The following is a 21,852-nucleotide window of genomic DNA, read 5'->3' as shown; positions in this document are numbered from 1 at the left end:
CTGGGCAGAAGCGCCAGCCCCAACAATGTATTTTCTCCAGAATTTACAAGCTTGATCTTGCTGTAGAGATCGGACTAGATATTGGGAAACATTTTCATTGTCACTGAGAAAGAAAAAGTCTGATGGAAAAATTGAAAGAATATAATAGAGGTAGTTTCCCTGTAACCTTTCTTTTTGGAGAAAATCGAAAACCTAGGTCACAGAGAAATAAAAGGAGGCATAACAGAATGAGGAGTCCTCTTACAGCTTAATATTAACAAATGTGTATTGTAGGCTTACAGGTTTAAATTATAGTGTGTAATTTTTCAAAAATATTTTTTGTTTTAATTTTTAAACATTTATTTTAACTTACAGATGCTTCCTTTAAATACCAACATTCGACTAGCATATTCAAATGGAAAAGATGATGAACAGAACTTTATTCAAAACCTCAGTTTGTTTCTCTGCACCTTTCTTAAGGAACACGGTCAACTTATAGAAAAAAGATTAAATCTCAGGGAAACACTCATGGAGGTAGGCTTTTTGGAGTCTTTGGCTCCTGAAATTCTTTTCTGTATTAAAAAAACTCAAAAAGGATGGTTATTACTTTCCTTGTGTGTATGTGTATGTGTGAATATCTATCTGTGTATATATGTATGTGTGTGTGTATGTATATACACACACACACATACAAACATAATATATTTTGTCAGTTTTCAAATACAGTCAATAAACTGAGTTTCTAACTTTCTGCATAAGGCTGTGTCTACTAATTTCTCATAAAAATAAATTCCTAAATAATATTACACAAGTAACTTTACAAGCTAAATGTCCAAAAATATTTTATAATTAATTGAGGCATTCACATAAGTTTATCCATTTAGGTGTATGCAGTTGAGTGGCATTTTATGTATAAGTATTAATATCTATTTGAAAACAATTTTCATCCACCCTAAAGGTGTACCCCTCAAACTAATCATTATCTCTAGTTTTCCTCAACCACTATAAATCATTTAGTTGGTTTCTGCCAATGGTCTTAGCTGTTCTGCTTTTTTCATCTAAATCAGATCATACAGCCTGTGACTTTTGTGTATGGTTTCTGTGTCAGTTTGATGTATTTAAAGATTCCTCTGTTATATTCTTATCTGAATTATATTCCATCATATGAACATAACATGTTTATTAATTTACCTTTGAACATTTGGATTATTTCTATACTTTGGGTATCACCAAAGGACTTTTACAAACAATGTGTTTTTAAGCTGTTTGATTACAGTACATAATGATCAACTTTTTAAGAGGTTGTTGGAAGTATGGTGGCATATGTCAGAAGAAGCACCATTTGTTTTCAGAGTTCATAGACTTGAGTAAGTAATGAAATCAAAGATGTATGAAGTAAAACATTAACTTCCGATTAAAGTGGCAAGTGGAAGGTAATTTTGAGACTTGATAATAAATACAAATTAACACTTTTGGTCTTATGTATAGGCTCTTCATTATATGTTGCTGGTATCAGAAGTAGAAGAAACTGAAATCTTTAAGATTTGTCTTGAATACTGGAATCACTTGGCAGCTGAACTCTATAGAGAGAGCCCATTTTCTACATCTGCCTCTCCATTGCTGTCAGGAACTCAACATTTTGATGTTCCCCCCAGGAGACAGCTCTATCTGCCAGTGTTATCCAAGGTATGTGTTCTTTCTGATGCTTACTGTGGTTTTGATTGCTATATGTAGATCTTTTTAGTCTGGCTAATCTATCTAAATTAATGAGCTATCAAAAGGATCCAACAACTTCTGCAGGAACTGTGAAAGCAGGAGCCAGAAAGAATTTGATTTGGCCATGATTTTCAGAAGTACAGTTTCTGTCCTTGCATCATCAACATCACTTGAGAATTTGTTGGGCATGCAAGTTCATTGGCCTTTCACGTTGGCATTGATAGAGAATCTGGAAAAGAGACACAGGAAACTATTGCAATGAAATTTAAATTTTTGCCTTTATAGTTCACATTTTTATGTGATCAAGTAATAGCATTAAATATCTTTAACTTTTCTGGAAATTTTTTTTTTTGGCATGGTAATTTAAGTACATGCCTTGAGTTTTCCCCCTAAATTTCTACATTTGTGGCTAATAGCATACAGCTAACAGATTTTCTTGATTATCTTCTTGTTGGATAGGTCCGTTTATTGATGGTTAGTCGTATGGCGAAACCAGAGGAAGTATTGGTTGTAGAAAATGATCAGGGAGAAGTTGTGAGAGAATTCATGAAGGATACAGATTCCATAAATTTGTATAAAAATATGAGAGAAACATTAGGTAAGTTAAAACCTACTTTGAGATGGGAATAATTTTCAGAAAATGGGGTACACTGGGATGTTTTAAAGTAGCCATTTTTATTAATTTACTTTTTTTAATAAAAGTCTTTGGCTCATTGTGTTTTGCAATTGAAACATCTGAAATTTTTCTTTGTAGTTTATCTTACTCATCTGGATTATGTAGATACAGAAAGAATAATGACTGAAAAGCTTCACAATCAAGTGAATGGGACAGAGTGGTCTTGGAAAAATTTGAATACATTGTGTTGGGCAATAGGCTCCATTAGTGGAGCCATGCATGAAGAGGATGAAAAACGATTTCTTGTTACTGTTATAAAGGTAAGCAAAGAATATATGTGAACTATAGCCATAATATATTTTGTTAAGATAAATGACTTAAAATTGTCTTATTTTACAGGATCTATTAGGATTATGTGAACAGAAAAGAGGGAAAGATAATAAAGCTATTATTGCATCAAATATCATGTACATAGTAGGTCAATATCCAAGATTTTTGAGAGCTCACTGGAAATTTTTGAAGACTGTAGTTAACAAGCTGTTTGAATTCATGCATGGTAAATTACTCATTTAATTCAATATGTTTTAATTTTTTTTTAATTGAGCAAAATAGTTGAATGTTTTTATTTTATTAGAGACCCATGATGGAGTCCAGGACATGGCTTGTGATACTTTTATTAAAATAGCTCAGAAGTGCCGCAGGCATTTTGTTCAAGTCCAGGTTGGAGAAGTAATGCCATTTATTGATGAAATTTTGAACAACATTAACACTATCATTTGTGATCTTCAGCCTCAACAGGTATGTCAAATACTAAGCATGTAATTTTTAGAAAGTGATCCCCGTAATAATGAGAATTTAATGGAAATAAAATCCTACAATTAAATTAATTGTAAATTTTCGTGTTGACCTTTTATAGCAAGCCAGAAACTTAACAGTTGGTTTGCTAGGCTGTTGTCCTGTGTAATATAAATAGAATGGGTATGTTTGTTAATTGTGTGGTTTTCTTTACCAAAATGCGTAAGTGTAAGCAAAGTCTGCTTTTTAAAATAGGTTCATACATTTTATGAAGCTGTGGGCTACATGATTGGTGCACAAACAGACCAGACAGTCCAAGAACATCTGATTGAAAAATACATGCTGCTCCCCAATCAAGTGTGGGATAGTATAATCCAGCAGGCAACCAAAGTAAGTTTTAGTTGGAATTGAAGAAGACTATTTGCAAATGTGATTTTTGTACTTTTGATATACGCCATAAATGCATATTCCTGATCCATAAGTGATTTTTTTAAAAAATTAATATTTACTTTTTGTTTTGTCTGAAAGGCAGAAAGAGGCAGGCAGACAGAAATGTTCATCTGCTGGTTTACTCCCCAACACCCAAGGCCAGCCACTCAATCTCAGTCGTGCACATGGGTGATGGGTGCCCAAGCACTTAAGCCATAATCTTGATGCCTCCTAGGGTGCACATTAGGGAGGAGCTGGATCAGAAATGAAAGAGCAAGACTCAAACCAGTTATTCTGATAAAAGATAACCCAACACGTATCTAACCACTGTGCCTAATGCCTCCCCTCCCTTAGAAATAAGTTTTCTTAATTGTTAATGTGACAATTTGAATGTTTTACTCCATTTTTTAGTCATTGTTGGTAAATAAAATGTTCTGTGTATGTTTTACCATATAGGATTGTAAGGGTTTGGGTAGAGAAGGTACTGGGTTTTCTTTGAGTAGTTATATGGGTAATTCTCAAGTGATGGGGTTTGTTTTTGTCTTCTTTGCAGAATGTGGATATACTGAAAGATCCTGAAACAGTCAAACAGCTTGGTAGCATATTGAAGACAAATGTGAGAGCTTGTAAAGCTGTTGGACACCCTTTTGTAATTCAGCTTGGAAGAATTTACCTAGATATGCTTAATGTGTACAAGTGCCTCAGTGAAAATATTTCTGCAGCTATTCAGGCTAATGGTAGGTAATATGCTATATGTACAAAAACGGTTTTGCCTTCACTGGTTTAGGTTAAGTAGTTAGTATTTCTGACAGGTTTAAATCAACTTTCCCATGTACCATATTACCCCTGATGTTTTCTTTTTTAAACTGTTGGATGTCCCTTTTTCTTTTAAGATTATTCTTAATAATTACTTTTAAACTTTATATACCTTTAGCTTTAAATTTTATAATAGTATATGGTGTAAGTATCACTGTGAATTTTATTTGGTGAGTTAGATTCCACTTGATTATGTTTTTTAGGTGAAATGGTTACAAAGCAACCACTGATTAGAAGTATGCGAACAGTAAAAAGGGAAACATTAAAGTTGATATCTGGTTGGGTAAGCCGGTCCAATGATCCACAAATGGTAAGAAGTTTTGGGTTTCTTGGCTTTTTATTATAATGCCTCATTCTCCAAAATATGTTTATATGTGTGTATTGCCAACTTGAATATAATGTAGATGTTTATGTTTGATTATTTTATAGCTACTTAATGTAAGATAAAGAGCTCATTACAATATTTCTGTGGGAATGTAGGAAATTGAATTTAGATTTCACCTATGTGCAATTTTTGTGTAACACAATTTTGAGATTAATTGTACAACTGCAAAACTGCCCATAGATTGCCTGTTCAGTAAGAAAGCCCCTTATGCTGGGCTGGCGCTGTGGTGTAGTAGGTAAAGCCAACACCTGCAGTACTGGCATCCCATATGGGCACCTGCTTGTGCCCTGGCTGCTCCACTTTCGATCCAGCTCACTGCTAATGTGCCTGGGAAAGCAGCAGAAGGTGGCCCAAGTGTTTGGGCTCCCACATGGGAGAATCAGAAGAAGCTCTAGGCACCTGGCTTCAGATAGCTCTGCTCCAGCAGTTGCAGCCAGTTTGAGGGGAAACTGGCAAATAGAAGAACTCAGCCTTTCAGATAAATAAATAAATCTTTTAAAAAATTAATTTTTTTCAGTGTATGATTCATGAAAATTTCCAAGTTTTTCCTTGTTTTTTATTTCTTATATTTGATAAACAGAGCAAGAGAGAGAGATATCTTCTGATATTCTTATTCATTTCCCTAATTGCCCAGTACAGTTGGGACTGGGCTACGTTGAATTCAGAAGCCTGGATCTCAGACATGGGCAGCAGCCACTCAACTATTTGAGCCATCACCTGCTGCCTCACAGGATATGCATTTCAGAGACCTGGATCAGAAGTGGAATATCAGGCACTGTGTCATAAAGTCTTTAAGAAAAGTAGAGTAACAGGGACTCAACCTAGGCATTCCATTAAGAAATGTGGCTGTCTAATAATGCTCAGTCCTCTGTACCACAACAGCAACCTTTCCTTTCCTTTTAAAAATTTTATGTGTATTGAATGGTAGAGAGAAACAAAATTTTCCATGCACTAGCTCATTGCTCAAATGCCTGCAGTAGCTGTGGTGGGGCCAAGCTGAAGCCAGGGGCCAGGAACTCAATTCAGTTTTCAAAAACGGGTAGTAGGGATAAAAGTATTCGACCTGCATTAGCAGGAAATTAGAATTAGAAGGAGAAACCTGGGTACGCTGAGAAGCAGGTGTCCCAAGTGTCAACTTAATTGCTATGCTAGACACGTGCCCCTAAAATTCTGATATTGCTCCTTGATAAGGAAATATTTTTTAGGATATTTGTTGAAGTGTAACTCACGAGACGTTTTAAAAGGAGCTAAACTGAGCATTAAAATGTTTTGAAAGTGTATTTTATGTCATCGGAAATGTATTTCGAAATTGGAAATACAAGATAGGATGAATTGAAGGAATTCTAAGGTTTTAAATTTATAGTAACTTGGACAAATTTTGTGAGCACTGTGGTAAAAAGGAATCAGGTAAGTTTATGTTTAAGTTTTAGGGAGTGAATTCAAGGATGTATTTTAAAAACTTTGTCTAGTTTGTAGGGAAAGTCATTGTTAGTGGAAATGAGTCCATTCTAGTTTTAGAGACACCAAATGGGTAGTAATTAGAAATTATCTTTCAAATATTGTTTTGTATTATTGGATACTACTATAACAACATGGGTTGTGTTTTTTGTGTCTTAGTAGAGAACCATTGTTTGTTAATTATTTATTTATTTGAAACTCAGAGTTAGGGAGAGAGATTTTACCAAATGGCTACAACAGCCAGGACTGGGCCAGGCCCAAACCAGTCTTCCAAGTGTGTGATAAGGGCCCAAATACTCTGCTTTCCCAGGAACAGATGGCAGGGAGCTGGTTCAGAAACTGAGCAGCCAGGACTTGAAACTGTCCTCTGGTAAGGAATGCTATTGTTGCAAGTGGCTTAACCTGCTGGACCACAACACTGGCCCCTTCACTTTCTTTAGAATATATTTGAACTACACTGTATCCATGACTGATCCTAATCTTTATTTCTCTGGTAACTTTTTTAATGTAGGCAAACCTGATAAACACACAGGATCTCCCATTTTCAGCCTAAATCTTAGGATAAGAATAACCTAATAATTATGATAGCAAGTGCCTGGATTAAATCTGAATTTCTTTTTTTTTCCCCAACAGGTAGCTGAAAATTTTGTTCCTCCTCTGTTAGATGCAGTTCTCATTGATTATCAGAGAAATGTCCCAGCTGCTAGAGAACCAGAAGTGCTTAGTACCATGGCCATTATTGTCAACAAATTAGGAGGACATATAACAGCTGAAATACCTCAAATATTTGATGCTGTTTTTGAATGCACATTGAATATGATAAATAAGGCATGTGATTTACATTCTAATTACATAATGAAAAATGTTGCTATATCCTTAACTCTTGAAAGTGTCATTGTTATCTGAGAGTATTGTAGTTTTAAGGCCCTGGAGTTAAATATTTGAATTTCCAAATCAGGAAAGGACAATACATTTTAACTTTGAAACACCTAGCATGTATTAAACTTGTAGAATATCAGCCTTTATTTTTTTAAGGATTAAATTGTATTTATAGGTTTAAATAAATGGAAATGTAGTCCTGATTTTAAGTTAGAAATGTGAATAAATTGCTGATAATACATTGGAAAATATATTGTTCTTGAAGAGAAACGCTTTGGTGTATGTGTACAAATTTACACAGTTGCTAACTTTTAATATAGTGGTCCCAAAGTAACAAAAACAAAATTGGTGATAATCTCAAGAATTTGGTATTTTCATGTGGGTTTTGATGACTTCTCTTCATTTACTAAGGTGACTTTCATTTTTGAATTTGATAATTCATGCATATAGTCTTATTAATTTTTTAATAAATGTGAAACTCATTTCTTTGAGTTTATCTTAGGAAGCAGTATATTACAGGGTAAGAGGACAACACCAATCATACTGAATTAAGGCTTGACTGTTGCTTCCCATTTAACAGAACTAAGGTGATGAAATGTTCTATCCCAATTGTTTATTTTTAGGACTTTGAAGAATATCCTGAACACAGAACAAACTTTTTCTTACTACTTCAAGCTGTCAATTCTCATTGTTTCCCAGCATTTCTGGCTATTCCACCTGCACAGTTTAAGCTTGTTCTGGATTCCATCATTTGGGCTTTCAAACATACTATGAGGAATGTTGCAGATACAGGTAAATACATAGAAAAGATGTCCTTTTGTTCATCTGCCTTCCATTTTAAAACCGTATATTGTATTCTCCCTCTGTCATCTACTGTTTTACCAGAAATACATTGCTCACTTATGTTAGAACTTTCACCTGCTGATTCACTCCCCAGATGGTCACAATGGCTGTGGCTGGACCAGGCCAGCCGGAAGCTAGGACATTTTCTGGGCCTCCCACATGGGAAACAGGGGCTTCCCAGACTGCATGAGCTGCCAGCTCATTAGTTACTTGGAATCTCTGGTTTCAGAACAAGTTGTAGCATTGCAGTCTATTCAAATTACCTTTATTTAATAATCACTACAAACAGAAGAGTATTAATGGTGGTATTAGCATTGTTGTTATAATCTTACTGTGCCTAATTTTATCATAGATGAAGGAAAAAGCACAGTACATAGAGGGTTTGATATTTTATATGTAGTTTCAAAAGACATACTGATGTCTGAGGGTTGGCTTGGAGCTATTTTATGTATTCTTAACGATAGTTGTTTGATGAAATTTCAGAAGTATATGGAAAAGATAAGAACACAGACTTTATCCTCAGCCAAAAGCTCTGTGAAGTTCAAGATACTTTTATAAGAAAAGATAACCAGGGGTGGCACTGCGGTGCAGCGGGTTAAAGCCCTGGCCTGAAGAGCTGGCATCCCATATGGGCGCCGGTTCAAGACCCGGCTGCTCTATTTCTGATCCAGCTTTCTGCTATGGCCTGGGAAAGCAGTAGAAGATGGCCCAAATCCTTGGGCCGGGACTTGAACCAGCGCCCATATGGGATGCCGGCACTGCAGGCAGCAGCTTTTCCTGCTAGGCCACAGTGCCGGCCCCGAAAAACTCTTAGCAATGTTGGTAGAAGGCATGTTATTTTGGCTCAGAATTTGTTATGTGTTTTCTGTGGAGGGAATAAAATTTCAGATTTTTTTTTTTCCTGGTGTATTTATTTGAAAGGGAGACCAAATGCCATGAGGGTGGAGGGACGAGTCTACTGTTTAAGTACCCAAATGGCTACAGCCGCCTGTCAGGAGCCAGGGACTCCATGCTCGTCTTGCACATGGGAGGCCAGGACCCAAGAACTTGGGTCATCCGAAATGTAGTAGCCGAGATTCTGGGATGCCAGCACTGCAAGTCAGGCTTAACTCATTGTGCCATGATACTTGCCCCTAAAATTGAAGCTTTAACAGCCTTCTCCCCCACAAAAAATAGCCTCCCATAGATGCACACAGAAGATGAGTTACTTATTTGCAAGCTGCTGATTGCTTTGTGACAATAAACTTTGCATTAAGAATCAGTGATTTCATGGTTCTTCCACTGACTTTAACATAAATTTAATTTTGGTTTTCATTCAATTTTAGTAGGATTCACCTTGTTTTTTTGAGATCTCTATTCAAACAAATGTCTTACCCTTCTTAGTGCTTAGATCCTGTTCAGACATGTTGTAGCAAGTTATTGTGAGTTTATTTTTCTGTAATATAATTCTGGAATCACTGTAGTTTTTTCATAAAACACATTTCCTTTGAACTCTTTTGAAGATGTCTCAATTTTGTTGTCATGATTTTGTTTGCATGATTAAAGTCTGTAATAACTTCATTTTGGTGATCTACATCCTTCAGGCTTACAAATACTTTTTACACTCTTACAAAATGTTGCACAAGAAGAAGCTGCTGCCCAGAGTTTCTATCAGACTTATTTTTGTGATATTCTTCAGCATATCTTTTCTGTTGTGACAGACACCTCACATACTGCTGGTAAGAATGAATCCATTTAAATGTTAAGTCTTCCCATTGCTCTATATCTGAAGAGTTACTGATAATTTTCTTATCTACAGGTTTAACAATGCATGCATCAATACTTGCATATATGTTTAATTTGGTTGAAGAAGGCAAAATAAGTACACCATTAAATCCTGGGAACCCAGTGAACAACCAGATGTTTATTCAGGAATATGTTGCTAATCTACTTAAATCTGCATTCCCTCATTTACAAGAGTAAACAATTTTTTTTATTAAATTTTAAATTCTTAAAATTATCTTTTCCAAAGTTTCTGGTTTAAAAATGATTGTTTAATCATTGTGTTTCGATTTGTAGTGCTCAAGTGAAGCTCTTTGTGACAGGACTTTTCAGCTTAAATCAGGATATTCCTGCTTTCAAGGAACATCTAAGGGATTTCCTAGTACAGATAAAGGTATGTATTTATTTGCTGTTGCAGAATTGTTAAGCTAAATAGGATTACTTAATTGTTGCAATGGAGAAAGAATCACTTCATTAATAACAAAATGAATAGAGATTTAAAATACTAAGAGATCAAGGACTCAGACTCAATCACAGTATGTTGTTTGAATGGAGTATTTATTTGAAAGTCAGAGTTACACAGAGAGAGAAGGAGAAGACGGGAGTGGGGTCTTCCATCTGCTGGTTCAGGAGCCAGGAGCTTCTTCCGGGTCTCATGTAGGTTCAGGATGTAGGCCATCTTCTGCTTTCCCAGGCCATTAGCAGAGAGCTGGAGCTAATTTGCCTGGGAGTGCAACAGAGGAAGGTCCAAGTACTTGGGCCCATGAACCCACGTGGGAGATCTGAAGAGGCTCCTAGATCCTGGCTTCAGATGGGTCCTGTTCTGGCCATTGCAGCCATTTGGGGAGTGATCGGGATGGAAGATCTTGCTCACTTTCTCTCCAGCTCTTTTCTCTCGCTCACTCAGGCTTTTAAATAAGAAATATATGTATATTACCAAATAATAGTGAGTTTTAAAATATTTATTTGAAAGAATTACAGAGAGTGGGGAGAAGACCACAAAGAAATGAGAGAGCTTGCCTCCGGAGGTTTCTACTCTACATGGCCTCAGGGCAAGGCTGAAGCCAGGAGACAGGAGCTTCTTCAGAAGTTCTTCTCGGGGCTCACGGACTTGCTCCATCTTGTGCTTTCCCAGGCACATCAGCAGGGAGCTGGGTCAGAAGTGGAGCACCAAGGAGTCATTTTTTACTGTGTTTTAGAGATTTATTTGAAAAACAGATGGAGAAAGAGATAGTCCATCCATGCATTATCACTCTCTAAGTGGCTACAGTAGATAGGGTTGGATCAGGCCAAAGCCAGGCTTAACCCACTATGCCACATAGCGGGCTCCCACAGTTTTCTTTTTCGAAAGGCAGGTTGAACTTTACTCTGTGAATGTTTCAACTATCTGTTTCCACAGGAATTTGCAGGTGAGGATACATCTGATCTGTTTTTGGAAGAAAGAGAAACAGCTCTTCGACAGGCTCAGGAAGAGAAACATAAACTTCAAATGTCTGTCCCTGGCATCCTTAATCCACACGAAATTCCAGAAGAAATGTGTGATTAAAATCCAAAATTGTGCTGGGTTGTTTTTTTGTTTTTGTTTTTTTTTTCCTCTGCAACTCTTGTTGGCAGTATAAAACAGCATCTGGATATTTGTCGACCAAAATGATGCCAATTTGTAAATTAAAATGTCACCTAGTGGCCCTTTTTCTTATGTGTTTTTTGTATAAGAAATTTTCTGTGAAATATCCTTCCATTGTTTAAGCTTTTGTTTTGGTCATCTTTATTTAGTTTGCATGAAGTTGAAAATTAAGGCATTTTTTAAATTTTACTTCATGCCCATTTTGTGGCTGGTCTGGGGGGGAGGAGGCAAATTCAGTTTGAACATATACTTGTAAATTCTGATGCAAAAATTATACAATTTTTCCTGTAAACAATACCAATTTTTAATTAGGGAGCATTTTCTTTCTAGCCTGTATTTCAGCCTAGAAGAAAAGTGAGTAAAACAAATTGCATTGTTAAAAGGATTATAGTGCTGCATTGTCTAAAGTTAGCACCTCTTGGACTGAATCGTTTCTCTAGACTATGTGTATTACAAGTCTGTATGACAAGTTTGCAGCAAGATCATGTGCATATCATCCCATTGTAAAGCGACTTCAAAAAATATGGGAACACAGTTAGTTATTTTTACACAGTTCTTTTTGTTTTTGTGTGTGTGTGCTGTCGCTTGTCGACAACAGCTTTTTGTTTTCCTCAATGAGGAGTGTTGCTCATTTGTGAGCCTTCATTAACTCGAAGTGAAATGGTTAAAAATATTTATCCTGTTAGAATAGCCTGCATCTTTTTAACAACTCATTAAAAAACAAACAAAACAAAACTCTGGCTTTTGAGATGACTTATACTAATTTACATTGTTTACCAGGCTGTAGTGCTTTAAGAACACTACTTAAAAGCAAAATAAACTTGGTTTACATTAATTTTCCCTTTATTGGCTCAAAAGTTATTCCTGTACTAATGAGAATGGTTGTGTATAAGCATTCAAGTAACATTTTAAAATGAAGCTTGACGGATGACATACAGTGTGATTTCTCAGGTAAAAGCTTGCAAGCAGGTGCTTAAGATGAAGTGTTCCTGATAGCTTCTGTTCTGTAGAGACCAGATCTCTTAACTGTCAAGTTCTCATAGGTCATCCTAAAGTGTGAACAAGTAAACAGATACATAGAAGAGGTTGCTATAACCACGTCATGGGTTGTAAGACTCACCAAAGTAGTGTTTCTCATTCTGCATGGTATATTAAATAATGTTACAGCATTTAGGGCTGTCTTAGATGTGAATTAAAGCAGTACAGAGATCAAGACTGAGTTCATATTCAGGCTGTCCTTCGTTTTCACTTAATTTTTTCAAATTTTTTATTTGTTTGAAAGGCAGAGTTAGAGATCTGTCATCTGGTTCTTTCATGTGGGTATAGGGGCCTAAGCATTTGGGTCCTCCTCTTTTGCTTTCCCAGGCTCATTTGCACAGGGGTCAAAAGGGTCAAAAGTGGAGTAGCCAGTATGAACTGGCACCCACACAGGATGCAAGCCTCACAAGTGGTCGCTTAACCCACTGTGTCACACACTGGCTCTACTTAATCTACTTTGGTGGGCTTACACATATGGTGCAGACATTTGGTTCGAGGCTAACCGGCAAGAATGAAATGATGGCTTGTTGTACTTTTTCTATCATATGTACTTTGGTATACATTTTTTTTTTAAGATTTTATTAATTAATTTGAGAGATAGAGTTATAGACAGAGGGAGAGAGAGAAAGGTCTTCCTTCCATTGGTTCACTCCCCAAATGGCTGCAACGGCCAGAGCTGTGCTAGTCTGAAGCCAGGAGCCAGGGGCTTCTTCCCGGTCTCCCATGCAGCTGCAGAGGCCCAAGCATTTGAGCCACCTTCTACTGCTTTCCCAGGCTACAGCAGAGAGCTGGATTGGAAGGGGAGCAGCCAGGACTAGAACTGGCGCCCATATGGGATGCCGGCACCTCAGGCAGAGGATTAACCAAGTGAACCACGGCGCCAGCCCCTGGTAAACACTCTTTATTATAAGAACAACTCAAGAGTAATACTGTATTGTATCAGGTTCTAACTCAGATTTCCCCAACTCATGTAAATATGGCTTAATATTTTTCCAAAGGTATTCCAGTTTAGGTTCATGTTTTGCATTAGTTGGTAGTCAGAATTTAGTTTTGTGGCTTTTCTTTTGTTTTCTTAAAATTTGGTTACTTTCCAGATAAATTTTTTACATATATTTACATATTTATATTTGATATTTTGTTAGGTTATTGAGATTAGCAAGGGGCTGATATTGTGGCATAGTGGGTTAGCCTGGTGTGTGTGTTGCTGGCATCCCATGTGAATGCTAGTTAGAATCCTGGCTGCTCTGCTTCTGAATCAGCTCTCTGCTAGTGCACCTGAGAAAGTTGCAGATGATGGCCCAACTACCCAGGCCCCTGCCAGTATTCTGGAGGCCTAGAAATTTCACTCATATTTGTTTCGTTTTCTATTAAGGTTGGTTTATTTGAAAAGCAGAGAGTGGTCTTCCATCCACTGGTTCACATTCCAAATGATGGCAATGACCAGGGCTGGGCCAGGCCAAAGCCAGGAGCACAGAACTCCATACTAGTCTACCTTGTAGGTGCAGGATTCCCCAGGACGCAGACTAATTTCCTCTGCTTTCCCTGTGTCATTAGCAGGGAGCTAGGTCAAAAATAGAACAGCTGGGGCTGGCGCTGTGGCTTAGTGGGTAAAACCACTGCCTGAAGTGCCAGCATCTCCTATGGGCGCAAGTTTTAAAGTCCAGATGTTGCAGCCATCTGGGGAATGAACCAGTGGATAGAAAACCTTTCTCTGCCTCTGCCTCTGCTTCCACTTCTGTAACTGCGTTTTAAATAAATAAATCTTAAAAAAGGCAGCTGGGACACAAACCATTGGCCATATGGGATGCCAATGTCACAGGCGGTGGCTCTACCTACTATGCAAGATGGCAGCCCCTGCTCCTGTGTTTTGACAAATGTGCTTATGTTTATTTTTTTGACAGGCAGAGTTAGTGAGAAAGGAAGGTCTTCCTTCCGTTGGTTTACCCCCCAAATGGCCAGTGCACTGCGCCGATCCGAAGCCAGGAGCCAGGTGCTTCCTCCTGGTCTCCCTTGTGGGTGCAGGACCCAAGCACTTGGGCCATCCTACACTGCACTCCTGGGCCACAGCAGAGAGTTGGACTGGAAGAGGAGCAACCAGGACAAAACCTGGCGCCCCAACTGGGACTAGAACCCGAGGTACCAGCTCCACAGGCGGGGAAGTGTTTATGTTTAATAGGATATATATAACAGGGACTATCTTATTTCATTGTCATGTGAGTGAAGTCAACTTAACCAGTCTAACACTTGGAGTGGAGATTTACATCACTGGGAACCCAAAAATGTGGCTTTTTTTTCTATCACCTTCTGGATAATACCCCAGTACCAAATGGAGTTGCTGGAATTTCAGCAATACCTCTTAGATGACAAAGAGGAAGAAAGCTTCCACTCAAGACTGCAAAGTCCAAGGAACACCTCATGCAGTACTACCTAATGAGCTGAGATATAGCTGCAGTGCCTGGTGCCTTGCTGTTGTCAAATTAACATCCTGTTATTGGGGATGGGGGAAGGAAGGAAGTTAAACTAACACTACTAGTTGAACAAAATAAGTGAAAGTAAAGGAAAAAAGGACTTGCTTCAAGGAAAAACTGCTTATATTTGAACTTTGCAGATGAAATACTGGAGGTTTGTTTTTTTTTTTTTTTGTTTGTTTGTTTTTAATGCCTATTTTCATCTATTTGAAAGAAATAGAGAGGTAACTCCTCATCTGCTGGTTCACGCCCAAAATGCCTGCAATAGCCAGGACTGGGTCACATGGAAGCCTATAGGTAGAAACTCCATCCTGGTTGACAGCTCAAGCTGCCCTGTTTCCTGTTCTGTTCCCTGCAATGTGCCCCTGCCACCCACTGGATGCAGTTCCTGGCTTTGGCCTGGCTCAGCCCCCAACCAACCTTCACAGCCATTTACTGGGTGAACCAACAAATGGGAGATCTCTGTCCTCTAACTCTGCCTTTTTGACAGGCAGAGTGGATAATGAGAGAAAGGCCTTCCTTTGCTGTTGGTTCACCCTCCAATGGCCACCGCAGCTGGCGCACTGCGGCCAGCGCACTGTGCTGATCCGAAGGCAGGAGCCAGGTGCTTCTCCTGGTCTCCCATGGGGTGCAGGGCCCAAGGACTTAGGCCATCCTCCACTGCACTCCCAGGCCACAGCAGAGAGCTGGCCTGGAACAGGGGCAACCGGGACAGGATCGGTGCCCCAACCAGGACTAGAACCTGGTGTGCCAGCGCCGCAAGGTGGAGGATTAGCCTATTAAGCCGTGGTGCCTGCCCTAACTGCCTTTCAAATAAATAAATCTTAAGAAAAAAAGACTGAGAAAACATTAACAATGGATTGGCACTTTTGTTGGAAGGATTATGCAATGTTCTTTTTGCTTGTCTTTATCTGGCACAATTTCTTCAATGATAACTTGGCTGTGATTTTAATTTTAAAATAATAAAAGTTAATAAGGGTCAGTGCTGTGGTGTAGCAGGTATAGCTGCCGCCTGCAGTGCCAACATCCTGTATGGGTGCCGGTTCAAGACCTGGCTGCTCCACTTCCAATCCTGCTCTCTGCTATGGCCTGGGAAAGCAGTAGAAGATAGCCTAAGTCCTTGGGCCCCTGCACCCTTGTGAGAGACCCAGAAGAAGCTCTTGGCTTCTGACTTCGGATCGGCACAGCTCTGGCCGTTGTGGCCGATTGGGGAATGAGCTAGCGGATGGAAGACTCTCTCTCTGCCTCTCCTCTCTGTGTGTAACTGACTTTCAAGTAAGTAAATAACTCTTTGGGAAAAAAAAGTATACTACTAAAGTACATAGCTTTAGTATCAATCAAGGAAACAGAAGCACTTTGAGTGTTATGAGATAATCATTGATTATAAGAACAAGACTAAAGGCTTCTGACTGTATTTGGTGATAGGACTAGTGTTAGCATGTGAGTTGGGCCTAGTAGTGAAGACACTAAGATGCCTAATTCACACATTGACGTGCTTGGGTTTGTCTCCCTGCTCCAGCTCTTGGTTCCAGCATTCCTGTTAATGCAGACCACAACAGACAGCTGCAGTGGCCCAAGTAGTTGAGTTCTTGCCACCCTCATGTGAGATATGGATGGAGTTTCCAGCTCTAGACTTCAGTCTGAGCCCTGGCCATTGTAGGCATTTAGGGAATGAATGCATATAGGAGTGTTTTTTTTGTGTCTTTGTGGCAACACAATTACTTGAGCTATCATCTGCTGTCTCCCAGTGTCTGCATTGGCCAGAAGCTGAAGTCAGAATTTGAACCCAGGTATTCCAGTAAGGGATGTAGGCGCTTTTTAAAGTGTTGCTTCTGTAAATGATTTAGTTTTGTTTGTTTTTTTATAAAAAAGAGAGAGAGAGGTCTTCCATCTGATGTTTCACTCCCCAATTGGCCGCAACGGCTTGGGGAGTCCTTGGGTCATCTTCCACTGCTTTCCTAGGCCACAGCAGAGAGCCAGATCTGAAGTGGAGCAGCTGGGTCTCCAACTAGTGCCCATATGGGATGCTGGCGCTTCAGGTCAGGGCACCACAGCATTGGCTCCAGGGATGTAGACGTCTTAACTGGTGTGTTACTTGCTGAGTCAAATGCCTGTCAGTGCTTTATCTTTCGGTTCAATTTGCCATTTATTTTTTGAATATTATTTATTCACTCCTCATTGGCAAATTTGTGTTGGGAAAGTTTTAGCAATGTAAGCACTAGATGGCTCAATAAGCATCCTTGACATGAACTCTGCTTTTACACTGATTTTTTATAAAAAGGATTTACTTATTTATTTGAAAGACAGAGTTACTAAAGAGAGAAAAGAGACTTCCAGAAGTGTAATCTTGCTGAGTTTCTCCATCCTGCTTCCATTTATTTCAGCAACAAAAAAACACAAACCAATGATGGAATTTGAGAAACATTGTTAGCTATTCTTGAAAGCAGTAGCTTGAAAGAATTTTTACTAAATTTCCAATAGGGTCAGTGGGAGAAAAAAGAAAAAATCTCACCTGTGGAAGCTAAAGAAAACCTAATGCTCACATGAAGAAAATATTTATTTACTCAGGCTTTTTAACGGAAAATAAGAAAAAGGCACAGATTGAGGTCATGAAGGACAAAAGTTAAATTAAGACAAAGGTTTGGGGCCAGTGACATGGCATAGTGGGTTAAGCTGCCACTTGTGGATGCTGGCATCCCATATGGGCAATGGTTCATGTTCACTTGTGATCCAGCTGCCTACTAATAGCCTGGGAAAAGCAGTGGAAGATGGCTCAAGTGTTAAGGCTCCTTCCATCCCAGTGGGAGACCCAGGTGAAGCACATGGCTTTGGCCTGGGCCAGTGCTGGCTGCTGCAGCCATCTGGGGAGTGAACCAGTAGGTGGAAGATTTCTCTCCATCTCTCTAACTTTCAAAATAAATAAATCCGAAGACAAAACACAGAAATGCAGAGAGCTGGTATGACAGGGGACAGGATTGACTGTAGAGTGCATTCTCGGGTAAGTGTTGATCTGTGGCAAAGTGTTCTGCTCTTGAGCTATGGTGAACAATTTAAGAACTGTCATAAATAGACTCCAAAATGTGGACGAGCAGTTAGACACATTCATCAAACTTTGAAATGTTTCAAGCCCATAATGAGAGCTCCATGATTTTCATCTTGCCAGGGCAACAACTCCTAATAAAGCTAGATGGAATCTTGTTCCCTGATTCACCAGTGAAATTTGACACATCTATTTGTCTTGATCACCAAGAAAAGAGTAATTTCTGGAACTTCATCTTCGGGTATGAATTGAGAGAAATTACTGTATGTAGCTCAGTACTCCAACTTGATATTCTGTCTAATGCTGAATTTAAGTTACCAAAGATAGCTCTGCTGCATGCTACAGAAAAGCAGCAGATTGGGGCAGGTGATGTGTGAAAGCTGTGCCTATGGGTCCTGGCTGCTCTGCTTCTGATGAAGTGGGTTGAGGAAAGCAGTAGAGGATGGCTAAAGTGCTTGGCCCCGTGCCATCCACATGAGAGACTTAGATGAAGCTCCTGGCTTCAGCCTGGCCTTGTGCTGATCATTGTGGTAGGCTGGGGAGTGTACCAATAGGTGGAAGATTGTCTCTCTCTGTAACTCTGACTTTCAAAATAAATAAATCTTTTTGAAAAAGATTTATAGAAAAGTTAAAACTATTTAGTCCAGATCACATTTATACTAGGGAATTCTTCATAATTCAGAATTACAGACTTTAAAGAAAGCATCTAACCCAATGTCCTCAAATGATCTAGCTAAATGGCCATTGAGCCACCACACATCCTGCATGCTCAGGTTACAAGAAAGGAGGAAAAAAAAGAGGTTGAGTTCCTGTGGAACTTAGATTCTAGTGGGAGTAGAGAATGGCTAAGAAACCACTATATTCATCACAGGCATATGGAATGCCTGCAGGTGATGTCTGCATAGCAAGTCAGGAAGCAAGCCATGTGACAACCGAGAGAAAAGCATTCAGGGAAGATGGAGCCATGAGCACAAAGGTCTGAAGGCAGAACATCCATGATGTACTACACAGGGTATCTCAACTCTGGCACAGGCAACATTTGGGGCAGGAGCCTGCTTTGCTGCATGGGCCGTTCTGTGTCAGCAGTATCCTGGGCCTGTCCTCATGGGATGCCAGAAGCAGGCCCCTTCCCCTGCGGGGACAACCCCAAATGTCTGCAGGCATTTGACAAATATTTCCTGAGGAGAAAATGTCTTTGGCTGAAAATCATTCTTAGAGCAACAGCAATGGGTTTAATGTGGCCAGGGGGAATGAGTCAGAAGATGGGATGGAGAACCAAGGTCAGAGATGATCAGGGGTCAGATCATGTAGGGATTTAAAAGGCCATAGCCAGGGCTATGCATTTTATTTTGAACAATAGAAGCCACTGGAGGTTTTAGAGAAATCATATTCAATTTATAATCCAGGCAGGAGTGACTACGACTTGTAATAGAGTAGAAGTAGTCAGATTCTAGATGTGTTTGGAAAGCTGGCCCAATAGGATTTGCACTGTTGATGGAGTGTGAGAGAAAAGAAGTCAAGATTTCTGGCCTAAGCCGCTGGCTAAATAAAGTTGTCATTTACTGAAAAGAGATAGACTGGGAAAGGAGCATGTTTGGTAGAAATAATCCTAAATTCAAGTTTGGACCTGTTAAGTTTGAAATACTCATTAGAAGTGTGGGCATTGTGATGCAGTGGGCTAAGTGCTACTTAGGACACCTGTATCCCATACTAGTTCAAGCCCCAGCTTCTCCACACTTCACTTTGGATCCAGCTTCCTGCTAAAGCACCTGAGAGGCAGCAGATGACGATCCAACTACTTGAGTTCCTGCCACACACATGAGAGACCAGGAGGCAATGCTGGACTCCCAGCTTTGGCTTGGCTGAGGCTCAATCATTGTTGGCATTTGAGGACGGAATCAGCGGATGGCAGATCTCTCCTCTCTGTCTCTCCCTATCTCTCTCTCACTCAGCCTTTCAAATAGAATTAATGAATCTTTAAAGAAATTCTCATTATATATGCAAAAATTTCATGTCACGATACTTAGATTCAGTTAGAGATATGAATTCAGTAGTTAGGCTATATTTCAAACCATAGAGCTGGAGACAATCACCTAAAAAGTCCATGAGGCTCAGTGGAGCAGTCAGCCCTGGCCCCTGCAGTGTGCAGAGGTGGGTGAGAATAAACAAAGCCAATGTAGGAGTGAGAAAAACATCCAGCACACAGAGGATCCGTTTGCAAATTGTCACATCCAGCAACTGTTGTTCTTCAAACCTTTTATTCATTTGAAAAGCAATGAGAGAGAGAGAATCTTCCATCCATTAGCTCACTCCCCCAAATGGCCACAATGGCCAGGGCTGGGCCAGGCTGAAGACAGGAGCCTGGAACTCCATTCAGGTCTCCTGAACAAGAGGTAGTGACCCAAGTACTTGAGGCCTCGCTTGCTGCTCCAGGAATACGAGCAGGCAGCTGGATTGGAAGCAGAGGCAGGACTCAATCCTAGGAATTGTATGGGGGTGCAGGCCAAGTGGCGGCTCATTCTGCTGCACCTAACACCTGCCCGAAACCATTTATTTTAGTGTCCCCTATGCTAGCAGTCCAACCTGGGTCTCCCTGGGCTAAGATTAGTGTCGTCAGCAGTGCTATGGTCACTGCTGCAGACTGAGTGAAAGAATCTGTTGCCTTGTCTTCCAGCTTCTCTAGAGTTTATCCACATTTGTTGGCATCTAGCATCTTTCCACCATCTTCAAAATCAGCAATGTTGCATCTTTTAGACCATTCTTATACAGTTATAGCTCTCTCTGAACGCAGCTGGGAAAGGCTGTTTTTAAGGGCCAATTTAATACTGAGCCCACCTGAATAATCCAGAATACCCGTCTCAATGTCCTAAATTCAATCTCACCTGCAGAGTCCCTTTTGCCATGTGAGGCCCCATATTCACAGATCCTGGAGGTTAGGACAGGGACATCTTGGTGGGAGCATTAGTCTGTCTACTATATAATATATATATATATATATATATATTTGGACAGGTAGCGTTATATACAGTGAGAGAGAGAGAGAGAGAGAAAGGTCTTCCTTCCATTGGTTCACTCCCCAAATGGCTGCTACGGCCAGCGCTACGCCGATCCGAAGCCAGGAGCCAGGTGCTTCTGCCTGGTCTCCCATGCAGGTGCAGGGGCCCAAGCACTTGGGCCATCCTCCACTGCCTTCCTGGGCCACAGCAGAGAGCTGGACTGGAAGAGGAGCAGCCGGGACTAGAACCTGGAGCCCATATGGGATGCCGGCACCGCAGGCGGAAGATTAACCAAGTGAGCCATGGCGCCGGCCCCATGTCTATGTTATTCTAATAACTGCACTGGGCCACAAAAATTTGAGTAGTATTTTCCAGACTTTTTGTTAGATGACCAAAAGATCTTATATATCAAATAGACGGTTGCTAGCTGGTCAGCTGCTCAGTAAAGCCACTGGTAACACAGAAATTTTCTCTTTCATTTTGCCATCTTCAATGGCTGGTTTCTGCTTTTTGCTTGCAGGCTTTGTTTCAGGATAAAAGCTGCTACTCAAGATATCATATCTGTATTCAAAATAGAATACACCAGATCCTGTCAGTAGTCGGTCTGTATCCCCTAGTTATCACTTAAGTGGGCAATGGCTGGACTTTCAACAGCTAGCACCTAAATTTGTATGCCTAAAGTTTTTCTCTGGCTTCCTGAGCAAAGAGGAGGCTGTTTTGCTTTCTACAACCTGTTCCTGTCTCGATACTCAGTGTATGACTAAAGAGGAGTATTAGTAATACCAAGCTTCCTTATCCCTTGAGTTAGATAATTTTGAAGCATATGTTTTGTACTGGTATGTAGTTTCTCAATGAGATTAAGGATTAAACTCCCATTACACTCAGGGGTAAAAAGCTTTATAATGAATCCTTGTTTAAATAACCCTCCCCCATTTCCTGTCTCACTTCTCCACTCTGCTACCAGTTTTAGGATGACATAGAAACATACTATTTTCACTTGTTGTCTTAT

General features: G+C 39.8%; 1 protein-coding gene across 1 annotated transcript in view; it reads left to right on the top strand.

Annotated features, from left to right (window-relative positions):
* XPO1 (exportin 1) overlaps nt 1–12,136 on the top strand; it is a 47,256-nt gene extending 35,120 nt beyond the window's left edge. The window contains exons 11-25 of the mRNA XM_062209507.1: nt 355–513; nt 1,468–1,665; nt 2,155–2,293; nt 2,450–2,631; nt 2,711–2,867; nt 2,946–3,109; nt 3,362–3,496; nt 4,089–4,272; nt 4,555–4,661; nt 6,828–7,022; nt 7,697–7,865; nt 9,500–9,634; nt 9,715–9,874; nt 9,975–10,071; nt 11,077–12,136. Coding sequence (XP_062065491.1) covers nt 355–513; nt 1,468–1,665; nt 2,155–2,293; nt 2,450–2,631; nt 2,711–2,867; nt 2,946–3,109; nt 3,362–3,496; nt 4,089–4,272; nt 4,555–4,661; nt 6,828–7,022; nt 7,697–7,865; nt 9,500–9,634; nt 9,715–9,874; nt 9,975–10,071; nt 11,077–11,223 — 2,328 coding nt within the window. The 3' untranslated portion in view covers nt 11,224–12,136. The remainder of the gene's footprint in view (nt 1–354; nt 514–1,467; nt 1,666–2,154; nt 2,294–2,449; nt 2,632–2,710; nt 2,868–2,945; nt 3,110–3,361; nt 3,497–4,088; nt 4,273–4,554; nt 4,662–6,827; nt 7,023–7,696; nt 7,866–9,499; nt 9,635–9,714; nt 9,875–9,974; nt 10,072–11,076) is intronic.
* Nucleotides 12,137–21,852: the final 9,716 nt, after the last annotated feature.

Source organism: Lepus europaeus, chromosome 13 (genome assembly GCF_033115175.1).
Source record: "Lepus europaeus isolate LE1 chromosome 13, mLepTim1.pri, whole genome shotgun sequence".
NCBI lineage: Eukaryota > Metazoa > Chordata > Mammalia > Lagomorpha > Leporidae > Lepus > Lepus europaeus.
Note: the sequence above shows the minus strand (reverse complement) of the source record. Positions and strands in the feature narration are given on the sequence as shown.